The sequence below is a fragment of the Grammomys surdaster genome, unplaced genomic scaffold, assembly GCF_004785775.1.
Source record: "Grammomys surdaster isolate TR1022 unplaced genomic scaffold, NIH_TR_1.0 60, whole genome shotgun sequence".
Classification (NCBI taxonomy): Eukaryota; Metazoa; Chordata; class Mammalia; order Rodentia; family Muridae; genus Grammomys; species Grammomys surdaster.
The window spans coordinates 5,996,718-6,010,353 of NW_021604562.1; the positions used below are offsets into that span (position 1 = coordinate 5,996,718).

General features: G+C 38.0%; 1 protein-coding gene across 3 annotated transcripts in view; it reads left to right on the forward strand.

The window, feature by feature from the left end:
• The window catches only part of Tenm1 (teneurin transmembrane protein 1), a 559,933-nt gene that overhangs the window by 437,179 nt on the left and 109,118 nt on the right, over window positions 1-13,636 (forward strand). For all 3 annotated transcript variants that reach the window (XM_028753445.1, XM_028754767.1, XM_028754112.1), the window contains exon 20: window positions 4,589-4,838. In XM_028753445.1, coding sequence (XP_028609278.1) covers window positions 4,589-4,838 — 250 coding nt within the window. The remainder of the gene's footprint in view (window positions 1-4,588; window positions 4,839-13,636) is intronic.

The window sequence follows — 13,636 nt, forward strand, 5'->3', positions numbered from 1 at the left end:
AAAAGGAAACCTTACTATTTTGGATAATTTCTCCCCTCTCCTCCAAAGGACACTTATACACTGACCATCTCTTTTGTGGAAGCATTGCATTTCTCACCAACAACTGGTCCCATCTGTCAGGAAATAGAACCGAAGCCAGCTCTGTCAATGCCTTTCAGTTTGACCTTACATACAAATACTTGTCTTAGGGTGTTTCTGAAGTCAAAATCCCACCCACAAAGGCAGCTTTAGAAGCAAGATAAATGCAAGGGAGCAAGGTTCAGAACATGGAACACCAATTTAGAAAGCAAAGCTCTTCCCCCTCAGGTCAGATGATCTTTTCTGACTGATTAGGGCAGGAACAATGTCTTTCCAAATTCTGCCACTCCGCTTCTCTCACATAAAAGTCTAACTCTTTAGGAACCCAGCCTTTTTTTATCTGAGACAGATAGTAGATTAGAAACAAGAATCTATCTTCTTCCAATTTCCTCTTGCTGGTTAAAAAGACACCTATAATTAGACTGGATGTCTGCTGCCATTCTATTCTCACTTTTTCTCTGGCTCACCAATCATTATGCGGTGGGTAGTTTCCAATAGGCACTGTACTTAGACCATTTGTCATTTCAGGGACCACAATTATATCCCCTGACAATTAACCACTGCTTGTGCATAAATGGTTGTGAACATTCAACCTGATGGACATAGACAGTTTCTGCTTTCATCATGACAAAACCACTAGAAATCCATGGCTTTCAACAATGCTATCCCCAAATGCATCCCTTGATGATTGTATAGAATACATATTCATTCCTTTTAATTCTTTAAAATTATTCTTCATTACAGAGATTAACCATAGTTTTTAACATCCTCTAGTGTTTCCTAGGAGTTAACTGTCAAAAAATATTAGAACAATCCACAATACTAATTGTACATTATTATCTATGAGAAATAACAAATTTCTCTAGCCTCCCAGATAAGCCAGTAGTTTGTCAACAATTGGTTTTACTGGGAAAAAGTAAAGTGCCATTGATCACACTGGCATATCTCCCACTTTGTGTTATACCCTCTCAGTCAAGTAGTTAGAGAAATACGTATTATGTCCCTTGTTGGTCATAAGTCTGAAAAATTGTTTCTCCTTTGAAATCAGCATAAAGCATCACCCACTAGCTTCCAATGGGAATTTTATTTTTAAACTTGTATATAAGCTTCAAACTTTTGAGCAAGGTAGCGGAAGGAAGGAGTAGAATGTTTTTAAAATGTGCTTACTTTATTATAGTGCAAACTTGGCTCTTTCTGTATCAGACAAAGGGAAAACTTGGGGGAGAAAAGGTACCACATTCAGTGATATTTCACTGTTGACTAAGACATCCAATCCCAAAGAAGTTGACCTTCATATAAATAACTTGTGTTGTCCCATTTCAAAACAAGCATGCGTTGCAGAATAAACTAGAAAAGAAGCAGCAGTAATTGATCAAAATTTCCAGAAACATAAACAAAATATTTTCACAGCAACCGTTTGCAGAAGAATTGGTGTTAAATCATTGTTGCTAGATGGTATGGCTTGGTTCTGTGTAATGGAAGGTTAAACAGATTCTTGAAACAACAAAAACACCCTTCAAAATGATCTATTTTTCCAGGGCAATACAAAAGGGGTTTGCCCATTTTTGTTTTGATTGCTTCAGCTTTAAACAGAAATGGTAATTTCAGTCCATGGGCACTTTAGTACCTTGCGTGAAAGCAAGACATCAATTGTAGAGATGTAATCAGAAAGGACATTGCCTTATGTTTTATTTCCTTTAATCATTCTTCTTTTTTGATGGAGTACTGGGCTTTCTAATAGAAAAGGGGAGTTGTGGAATTGCAGGCTTAGAGGAATGGGTTAGAATAGCCATCTTTAGTTTTTAAATTGCCAGGAGCCTGGTAATAACATGTCATTTTGAGGGCAGTTGTTAACTATACCATTATATTGATATAAAAAATGGAGATCTACCTGTGAAAATAGATGTTAATAGCAAATCGCATACTTCCAAGCCAATAATTGGCAAGATTTTTTAATAGTACACCCTATCATGAACTGCTGAAGTACTGACATGCTAAACAGTGAATTCCTCAATTACTAACGAATGTATCATACTCTCTCATTGGTCAGATATTCAGCTAACAATCATCAGGTGATTTCTTTTCAATGATGTTCTGCAACTGCCATTACAGTTTCCTTTACTTCCTCCCATTTCATTAAAATTGCAGTATTGATCACACTACACTTAAATGGTATTGGGGGGAAATAAAATTTGGTCCTATTAATCATATTGAATTAATTATTATAAATCATCAGAAATGTCCTTACTGACTAATAAAGTTATTAACAGTTTAATAAATAGGTAGTAACCATAAAGTTATTCTACAGTTTTGTACTAAAAGATCAGTTTGTTGGAATGGAAACTTGTAGCTACTCTTGTAAATCATGTGCTGAAAAGCTAGCTGGAGTCACCCTGGGAGGGAATATAAACATATTTAAATTTGAAATCCAAAGGCCATATGATGGATGGAATTTCTAGTTCCTGGAAGCCCCTTTATAGGAATATATTGGTGCCTTGACATGCATATTTTATGTTCTTATTTATTTTTACCAGCAATGTTCCTATCTCAGAATGATCAATAGTTTCTTATGCAGAGCTGAAAGTTGGAAGAGAACTGAAGAAGACATTTCAGGAAGCATTTATGGAGAATAACAGATAGCGTGGGGCTATAGATAGGAAGGAACAAGAAAAGAAAAAATAAGGGCATACAGTATAAATGTATCCATTCATTTGCTGTCAGTTACTTTGGTCTAACAGATTGCATGCTTTCTCACAACATGGGTGTTTCACCTGCCCTGGCTCATTCTGGATTGACTTGTGATATTTAGCACAGCAGTACACATTGCTTGGATTTTCTGCCCAGACACAGCAGGTTTGCAAAATCATTGAGATTTGAAAAAGGAAACTACAAGAGACTCAAAGCCTATTTTCAGCATTTACTGAATACTTATAAAAACTTGGCCATGGGGATTGGAAGTAAAAATATAGAAAGGAGTAAGACAGAAGGTGTGCCTTCAAGAAGTTCATTCATATTACCATGGGAAACATAGAGAACTAGGGAAAATGTATCATACCGTGTGGTGAGTATTACAATAGAGATACAAAAAGAAAGGTACGGGCACACACAGAGGAGAGTGACCAATTCTACCTGGGTGGAGTAATAGGGAAGATATGAACTGAGTTTTGAGGTTAGTTCCCTCAGACAAAATGAACAGAGAATTCAGGATATGGGACAATAATGCATACAAAAATCATAGCAGGAAGAAAGAGTATGAAAGAAACTATACATTTTTTGTTATGATCAGATATGGGAATACACTTGAAAGTGTAATGAGAGAGAAAAATATCTCACAAAATATAGGAAGGCCAACCAACACATAATTTGTATCCCTTATTAATAATGAATGCACTCTTTATTTCATGGTGTATACGTACATATTGCAAGGTTTTAATAATCTCTGTGCCAGGAGTCGGGGCAATTGTTTACAGATGGGTATGACTAGAGATCAGAAAAACTGAACTAAGGCAATAGTAGCAACAGAGGAAAATGTTGAATGCATTTAAGGAGATACTCTCAATGGGAATTACTGATTAGTTAGGCTTAGAGAATGAAATGAAATGAAATGAAATGAAATGAAGAGTCGTCATGATGACCAGATTTCCAAATTAAGTAAATATGTACCAGTGACAATGCACATGGGAGAGGAAGGGAGGAGTTTAGTAGGAGATACAAAAAATTTAATGATCTCAGTTCCAACTCCTTTTCAGTTTAAGGTAGCTGTAGTGCTTCCAAGGCAAGAGGTCTAATAAGAAAGTGTGTGCTAGATAAAGACTCCAGACAGAAGAAAGTTTCAGTTAACTTTGATGGGAATCAAAGTCGTGGGTAATTACCTAAACTGAATGATTGAGAAACATTTTCATAAGTTGTTATCTCCAGTATTGGCAATGATGTAGTGAGATCTGATCCAAAGGTGTACAAAATCCAAGCCTCTTTAGTATAGCTTTGAAATGCAGTGCAAGTAGTAGGATTTCTCTCCTCCTCAGAAAAGCACATTGCCATCCTCATGGTGTTTTACTAAGGTTAATATTAAAATGAATGGAGAGTCAACTTTTTCAGAACAAATTGCATACTCAGGATAATTTGGAATCAGGTAAATGAGTGTGAGGCATCAAGAGAGCCAACCAGAAATGAAAACTTAGTCACAGAGAATCCACAGAGCCGAGTAAATGGGAGACCATCAAAAGTTAGTTATCAAATACTTTATTATAGACTTTGGAATCAGTATTAAAGAGAGTCTTTGCATTTCCCCACTTCACAGAAAGACAAACTGAGGCAAGGTTTTATGCTACTATTTGTTACAGTTATGCATCTAAATAAAATTAATAGTAATGTGATTCACTCTCAGATTCTCCCATAAGGCCAAAGCTCCTTCCTGTTTTGAACTCTGAAAGAGAACTTGACTTTTGGCAAGATATTTGTTTGGCAAATACTTTTCTAATTTTTTATTCCTCTTTTTAACTGTGTCTAGGAATCATTCATAAAGGAAATGGGGAAAATATGTTCATTTCCCAGCAGCCCCCAGTCATAGCTACCATAATGGGCAATGGACACCAAAGGAGTGTAGCCTGCACTAACTGCAATGGTCCAGCCCACAACAACAAACTCTTTGCTCCTGTCGCCTTAGCTTCTGGCCCTGATGGTAGTGTGTATGTTGGTGACTTCAATTTTGTAAGGCGAATATTTCCTTCAGGAAATTCTGTTAGCATATTGGAATTAAGGTAAGTTTCTTCTAATCTCTGTATTTCCTTAACATATATGTATTTTAAAAAGACAGAATAATACCATGCAAAGAGACAAGTTATAGTTGACAAAAGTACTTAGTTATTTCTGAGTAATTTCTCTATTTGTTGTCCAATGAGAAGTGGTTAGCTCTGAATCCATATATACACAAATAACAAAAGTGGACGCAGAAAGTTGTATTTGTATATATGTGTGCATGTACATGCATACATTTATATGCATATATATGTATCAATAATAACAAAAAAGAAAGAGGTTATCAGCTGAAGAGTGGAAGGAAATACAAGAATGATTTCAGGGCAGGACTCAAGGAAGGGCTGGAGGGGAGAAAGAAAAGAGGGAAAGTGATGTAATTCTATTTCAATTAAAAACCCCAAATATATTTAAATTCAAAGACTGTTTTAAATGATAAAACTATAATTTAAAACATATTTTTTTAAACATAGAAGAAGAGGAGCAATGGTCACAGGCCCATTTCACCTATTTGAAAGAACATTTAATCGGTGATTTGAAGAGCCAGGAAATATGGTCATCTCTGAATGTGAGGCCTCCTTGTCTGCATGGCCTCCCCTGTTCCATGGATTTTCGTACCTCTAAGCACTGGCATAAGTTGCTTAGTGCTGGCCACTGTTAAACTAATAAAAGTTACCTATTCCATTGTGCTAGCAGCAGTATCACCAGATTTAAAAGGGCTTTTCAGCCTTTTGAAGTCATTTAATATAGAAGAACATTGAAGTCTGTTTTCTCATGGCATCACAAGGAAGGAAGGAGACACCTTTTACCTTTGAAAGCACAACTCAATGATGATTAAAGCATCCATCTTTAGGTTTCCTTCCTCTGTTCTAAGTATGTTCTTGAGAGTACAAAGAATGTTAATACCTTTTGTAAAGAATTTATACCTTTTTGCTCTGCTATATGTTGAAATTGCATAAAAATTACAACTAAATCAACCAAGGCTTAATAAGCTTACTTCTTCCCTTTCTGTGGCTATAAGACAAACTATATGTCCTTTGGAGTTCACAAAAGAGAAAGCATCCAGTCCTCTTCCATTAGGGATTAAGACTACAGCTTCACTCCTGAGGAAATTAGCAGAGCTTTCCTTCTAATCTGTTATGGCAGATTTCTCCACGACACAGGACTCTGAAAATTAAGGCTAAAATTTCTCTATATTCCAAAGGATTTTGATATCACTTTTTGAATTATTCCATACAACAAGTTTTGCTCTGAGTATCACTTTAGTGGTGTCAAAAACAGTGACCGATGGAGACAACAAAGTATAAAGGAAATATAGGTACCCAGCACTATTCAGATGCTTCACATCCTTTTCATTCACCACTATGTTCACTGTGATGAAAGTTTGAATTTGTTTGGATATTACTCGAAAGTTTTTACATTTCCATTCTTGCCTTGAAATCTGCCTCCCTTTTTCTCAAACTGAGTTATTCTTTCACACCTAGTATGGGAAATGTAGTCCCAAGCCACCATCCATTTTCCACATTAATTCACTCGAGTTTTAATACATTTCTTAATTATAATTGCAAATGCTGTCATATGGAAGAAAGCTGCTAAATCCCTTGGCTAATAAAAAATAGACTGTGAAGTTAAGACTATGTAAAGACAAAGCACATCCAGAAAGTCTATAGGGGTACTAATTCATAACACCTTACCCTAATCAAGTATTCATGGGCCTCAGAATGTCACATCTCATAGAGATTTGTCATTTCTAGGAGTATATATCTCTTTGGGCATCAGTAGAAAGTCAACAAGAAGTCTAAGATAGCTGCATACCTGGATTTGAAAACTGCTTATGCAACATCCTACATGGTTTCTATAATCCAAGGGGTGTTTTATTAACATGATGCCAAACATGGATAGAAACACTGAGCAATTCATTCAACATTTAGGCTATCAGATAGTAAAAATCCTAATCTTACTGAGCTGGTTCAGTTAATCCTATAAAACACCTACAATACAGAATAACTACATATCTTCTTCATCAAAGGAAAATTATTAAAATATGTAAAAACAAAACAAAAATTATATTAATAGAAGGAAGCCCAAGCTTAATTTATTCCTTTCCTTTTTAAGTGTAAATTTACCTAAGGTGGAACAATTCACTCTTGTTGATGAAATTCACAGTTAAGGATTCTCAACAATTCACAAATTTGCATTTTAGTACAAAGTACCCTGTAGCCTTCAGCACAAGTTCATTTAAAGGATAAAATAAAGTAACTTGACATCTAGATACAAGGTGATTTCTATTGGTATAAAAAATTTCATTTCTGTTCCTTTGAAGTACTGTCCAAAACCTGTATCGTTCTTCATTCCTGTATTCACTCCACAACACGTTGTCACACATCTGTCTTCGAGTGTAGAGGCATGAACATGTGTGAAGTCACACTCACTGCTTTTCTTACCTAACCTATCACTCTAGTTGGCTTTTCTTAGATATAATCCTTCAAAATTTCTTTTTTTTTTCTTTTTTTTTTTATTGGATGATTTATTTACATTTCCTATGTTGTCCCCTTACCCCATCCCCCACCACCCCCTCGGAACCCCCAATCCCCTCGCCCCTCCTCCTTCTTCTCTGTGGATGTAACCTCTATCTACACCCCCCCACTCCCACCTCCCCACCCTCAAAATTCCCACCCCCTGGGGCATCCAGCCTTCATGAGGTCAAGGTTCTCTTCTTCCACCTATGCCCAGCAGGGCCCTCCACTTTTACATATTCAGCTGAAGCCCTGGATCCCCCCCTAAGTGCTCCCAGGCTGGTGGTTTAGACCCTGGGAGCTGTGGTTGGTTGGTATTGTTGCTCTCCTCATGGTGCCACAAACCCTTTCAGCTCCTTCAGTCTTCACTCTAACTCCTCTATTGAGAACCCCATGATCAGTTCAATGGCTAGTTGTGAGCATCTGCCTCTGAATATGTCTGACTCTTGAAGGCCTCTGAGGAGATATCCATATCAGGCTCTTATCAGCATGCACTTCCTGTCTTCCACATCAGCATCTACCTTTGGTGATTGCACATGGGATAGATACTCAGGTGGGGTGGTCTTCAGACGGCCCCTCCTTCAGTTTCTGTCCCTCACTTTGTCTCCATATTTGCTCCCTTGAGTATTTTGTTGCTCCTTCTAAGAAGGACCGAATCACCCTCACTTGGTCTTCCTTCTTTATGGGCTTCATGTGGCCTGTGAGTTGCATCTTGGGCATTTCAAGGTTCTAGGCTAATATCCAATAATCAGTGAGTGAATACCATGTGTCTTCTTTTGTGATTGGCTTACCTCACTCAGGATGATAATTTCTAGTTCCATCCATTTACCTAGGAACCTCTCGAATTCATTGTTTTTAATAGCTGAGTAATACTCCATTATGTAAATATACCACATTTTTTGAATCCATTCCTCAGTTGAAGGACATCTGGGTTCTTTCCAGCTCCTGGCTATTATAAATAAGGCTGCTATGAACATAGTTGAGCATATGTCCTTGTTATATGTTCGAGCATCTTCTGGGTATATGCCTAGGAGTGGTATAGCTGGATCCTCGGGTAATGCTATGTCCAATTTTCTGAGGAACCGCCAGACTGATTTCCAAAGTGGTTGCACCATCTTGCAGTCCCACCAACAATGGAGGAGTGTTCCTCTTTCTCCACACCCTCGCCAGCATCTACTATCACCTGAGTTTTTAATCTTAGCCATTCTGACTGGTGTGAGATGGAATCTCAGGGTTGTTTTGATTTGCATTTCCCTGACGACTAAGGATGCTGAACATTTCTTTAGATGCTTCTCGGACATTCGAGTTTCTTCCGTTGAAAATTCTTTGTTAAGCTCTATACCCCATTTTTTAATAGGGTAATTTGGTTGTCTTGAGTCTAATTTCTTGAGTTCTTTGTATATATTGGATATTAGCCCTCTATCAGATGAAGGATTGGTAAAGATCTTTTCCCAATTTGTTGGTTGTCGTTTTGTCCTATTGACAGTGTCCTTTGCCTTACAGAAACTTTGCAATTTTATGAAGTCCCATTTGTCAATTCTCAATCTTAGAGCATATGCCATTGGAGTTCTGTTCAGGAACTTTTCCCCTGTGCCCAAGTATTCGAGGCTTTTCCCCACCTTCTCTTCTATTAGTTTCAGTGTATCTGGTTTTATGTGGAGGTCCTTTATCCACTTAGACTTGAGCTTTGTACAAGGGGATAAGAATGGATCAATTTTCATTCTTCTACATGTTGTCTTCGAGTTGAACCAGCACCATTTGTTGAAAATGCTGTCCTTTTTCCACTGGACAGTTTTAGCTCCTTTGTCAAAGATCAAGTGACCATAGGAGTGTGGGTTCATTTCTGGGTCTTCAATTCTATTCCATTGATCTTCCTGCCTGTCTCTGTACCAATACCAGGTAGTTTTTATCACTATTGCTCTGTAGTACAGCTTGAGGTCAGGGATGGTGATTCCTCCAGAAGTTCTTTTATTGTTGAGAATAGTTTTCGCTATCCTGGGTTTTTTGTTATTCCATATGAATTTGAGAATTTTCTTTTCTAACTCTGTGAAGAATTGAGTTGGGATTTTAATGGGGATTGCATTGAATCTGTAGATTGCTTTTGGCAAGATGGCCATTTTTATTATATTAATCCTGCCAATCCATGAGCATGGGAGATCTTTCCATCTTCTGAGATCTTCTTCAATTTCTTTCTTCAGAGACTTGAAGTTCTTGTCATACAGGTCTTTCACTTGCTTGGTTAGATTCACACCAAGGTATTTTATATTATTTGCAACTATTGTGAAGGGTGTCATTTCCCTAATTTCTTTTTCAGTCTGTTTATCTTTCATGTAGAGGAAGGCTACTGATTTGTTTGAGTTGATTTTATAACCAGCCACTTTGCTGAAGTTGTTTATCAGGTTTAGGAGTTCTCTGGTGGAAGTTTGGGGGTCACTTAAGTATACTATCATATCATCTGCAAATAGCGATATTTTGAATTCTTCCTTTCCTATTTGTATCCCTTTGACTTCTTTTTGCTGTCTAATTGCTCTGGCTAAGACTTCCAGTACTATATTGAATAGGTAGGGGGAGAGTGGACAACCTTGTCTAGTCCCGGATCTTAGTGGGATTGCTTCAAGTTTCTCTCCATTTAGCTTGATGTCGGCTACTGGTTTGCTGTAAATTGCTTTTACTATGTTTAGGTAGGGGCCTTGAATTCCTGATCTTTCCAAGACTTTTATCATGAAGGGATGTTGAATTTTGTCAAATGCTTTCTCAGCATCTAGGGAGATGATCATGTGGTTTTTTTCTTTAAGTTTGTTTATATAGTGGATTACATTGATGGATTTCCGAATATTGAACCATCCCTGCATTCCTGGGATAAAACCTACTTGATCATGATGGATGATTGTTTTGATGTGGTCTTGGATTCGGTTTGCTAGAATTTTATTGAGTATTTTTGCATCGATGTTCATAAGGGAGATTGGTCTGAAGTTCTCTTTCTTTGTCGGGTCCTTGTGGGGTTTGGGTATGAGTGTAATTGTAGCTTCATAGAACGAATTGGGTAGTGTTCCTTCTGTCTCTATTTTGTGGAATAGTTTGAAGAGAATTGGTATTAGGTCTTCCTTGAAGGTCTGATAGAATTCAGCACTAAAACCATCTGGTCCTGGGCTTTTTTTAGTGGGGAGGCTTTTGATGACTGCTGCTATTTCCTGAGGGGTTATGGGACTATTTAGATGGTTTATCTGCTCCTGGTTTAACTTCGGTACCTGGTATCTGTCTAGGAAATTGTCCATTTCATCCAGGTTTTCCAGTTTTGTTGAGTATAGGCCTTTGTAGTAGGATCTGATGATTTTTTGAATTTCTTCAGTTTCTGTTGTTATGTCTCCCTTTTCAGTTCTGATTTTATTAATTTGGATACTGTCTCTGTGCCCTCTGGTTAATCTGGCTAAGGGTTTATCTATCTTGTTGATTTTCTCAAAGAACCAACTCCTGGTTTTATTGATATTTTGTATTGTTCTTTCTGTTTCTATTTGGTTGATTTCAGCCCTGAGTTTGATTATTTCCTGCCTTCTACTCCTCCTGGGTGTATTTGCTTCTTTTTGTTCTAGAGCTTTTAGTTGTGCAGTCAACTTGTTAGTGTGTGCTCTTTCCAGTTTCTTTTTGTAGGCACTTAGAGCTATGAGCTTTCCTCTTAGCACTGCCTTCATGGAGTCCCACAAGTTTTGGTATGATGTGTCCTCATTTTCATTGAATTCTAAAAAGTCTTTTATTTCTTTCTTTATTTCTTCCTTGACCAAGTCATCATTGAGTAGAGAGTTGCTCAGTTTCCATGTGTACGTGGGTTTTCCATTGTTTTTGTCATTATTAAAGACCAGTCTTAGTCTGTGGTGATCTGATAAGATGCAAGGGATTATTTCAATCTTTTTGTATCTGTAGAGGCTTGTTTTGTGACCAATTATATGGTCTATTTTGGAGAAGGTACCATGAGGAGCTGAGAAAAAGGTATATTCTTTTGTTTTAGGATGAAATGTTCTATAGATGTCTGTTAAGTCCATTTGGTTCATAACTTCTGTTAATTTCAAAGTGTCTCTGTTTAGTTTCTGTTTCCATGATCTGTCCATTGCTGAGAGTGGGGTGTTGAAATCCCCCACTATTATTGTGTGAGGTGTAATGTGTGTTTTGAGCTTTAGTAAAGTTTGTTTTATGTATGTAGGTGCCCTTGCATTTGGAGCATAGATGTTCAGAATTGAGAGTTCACCTTGGTAGATTTTTCCTTTGATGAGTATGAAGTGTCCTTCCTTATCTTTTTTGATTAATTTTGGATGAAAGTCGATTTTATTTGATATTAGAATGGATACTCCAGCTTGTTTCTTGGGACCATTGGCTTGAAAAATTGTTTTCCACCCTTTTATTCTGAGGTAGTGTCTGTCTTTGTCACTGAGGTGCGTTTCTTGTATGCAGCAAAATTCTGGGTCTTGTTTGTGTATCCAGTCTGATAGTCTGCGTCTTTTTATTGGGGAATTGAGACCATTGATGTTAAGAGATATTAAGGAAAAATGATTGTTGCTTCCTGTTATTTTTTTTATTAGAGGTAAAGTTATGTTTGTATCTTTTTTGGGGGTTGTTGGAAGATTACTTACTTGCTTTTCCTAGGTTGTAGTTTCCCTCCTTGTGTTGGCATTTTCCATCAATTATCCTTTGAAGTGCTGGGTTTGTGGGAAGATATTGTGCAAATTTGGTTTTGTCATGGAATATCTTGGTTTCACCATCTATAGTGATTGAGAGTTTTGCTGGGTATAGTAATCTGGGCTGGCAATTGTGTTCTCTTAGTGTCTGTATGATGTCAGTCCAGGCTCTTCTGGCTTTTATAGTCTCTGGTGAGAAGTCTGGTGTAATTCTTATAGGTCTGCCTTTATATGTTACTTGACCTTTTTCCCTTACTGCTTTTAGTATTTTTTCTTTGTTTTGTGCATCTGATGTTTTGATTATTATGTGACGGGAGGTATTTCTTTTCTGGTCTAGTCTATTTGGTGTTCTGTAGGCTTCTTGTATGTTTATGGGCATCTTGTTCTTTAGGTTAGGGAAGTTTTCCTCAATAATTTTGTTGAAGATATTTACTGGCCCTTTAAGTTGAGAATCTTCATTCTCATCTATACCTATTATCCTTAGGTTTGGTCTTCTCATTGTGTCCTGGATTTCCTGGATGTTTTGAGTTAGGAGTTTTTTGCATTTTGCATTTTCTTTGACAACTGTGTCAATATTTTCCACCGTATCTTCTGCATTTGAGATTCTCTCTTCTATCTCTTGTATTCAGTTGGTGATGCTTGCGTCTGTGACTCCTGATCTCTTTCTTAGGTTTTCTATCTCCATGGTTGTCTCCCTTTGAACTTTCTTTATTGTTTCTATTTCTAGTTTCAGATCCTGAATGTTTTTGTTTAATTCCTTCTTTGTGTTTTCTTCCATTTCTTTAAGGGATTTCTGTGATTCCTCTTTAAGGGCTTCTATCTGTTTACTTGTACTCTCCTGTATTTCTTTAAGGGAGTTACTTAATTCCTTCTTATAATCCTCTATCATCATCATGAGAAGTGATTTTAATTCTGAATCCTGCTTTTCAGGTGTGATGGGGTGTTCAGGGCTTGCTATATTGGGAGAATTGGGCACTGATGATGCCAAGAAACTTTGGTTTCCGTTGCTTATGTTCTTGCGCTTGCCTTTCGCCATCTGGTTAACTCTAGTGGTACCTGCCCTCACTGTGTAAAACTGGAGTCTGTATTTCCAGTTATCTTGCTTATTACAGAGCTCCTCAGAGTCCAGAGGTCTCTGTGGTCTTATGCTCCTAATCTCCTGGGTGGAATAACTCCTGGGACTCAGGCCACCTCTTGGATCTGGAAATCCTTCTGCTCTGAGTGCAGTGGGTCCTCGATGACTCAGGATTCAGTTTCAGCTGCTCTGAGTGCAGTGGCTCCAGCTGCTCTGAGTGCAGTGGCTCCTGGATGACTCAGGATTCAGTTTCTCAACATGACAGGAGTAGACTGACTCTGTGTCAGCTGCTCTGAGTGCAGTGGCTCCTGGATGACTCAGGATTCAGTTTCTCCACAGGACAGGAGCAGACCAACTCTGTGTCTGCTCCAGCCCAGAGGACCAGGCAGGGGCAGAAGGGAAGTGGAATTCCGGAGGGGCGGGGTTTGGGTAGCTGCTGTGCCCTGGATGTCCCTGGCTCCCCGATCTATCTTTGGGGTTTAGGGAGTGAGATGGAGTTCTTACCAGCTGCTCTGAGTGCAGTGGCTCCTGGATGACTCAGGATT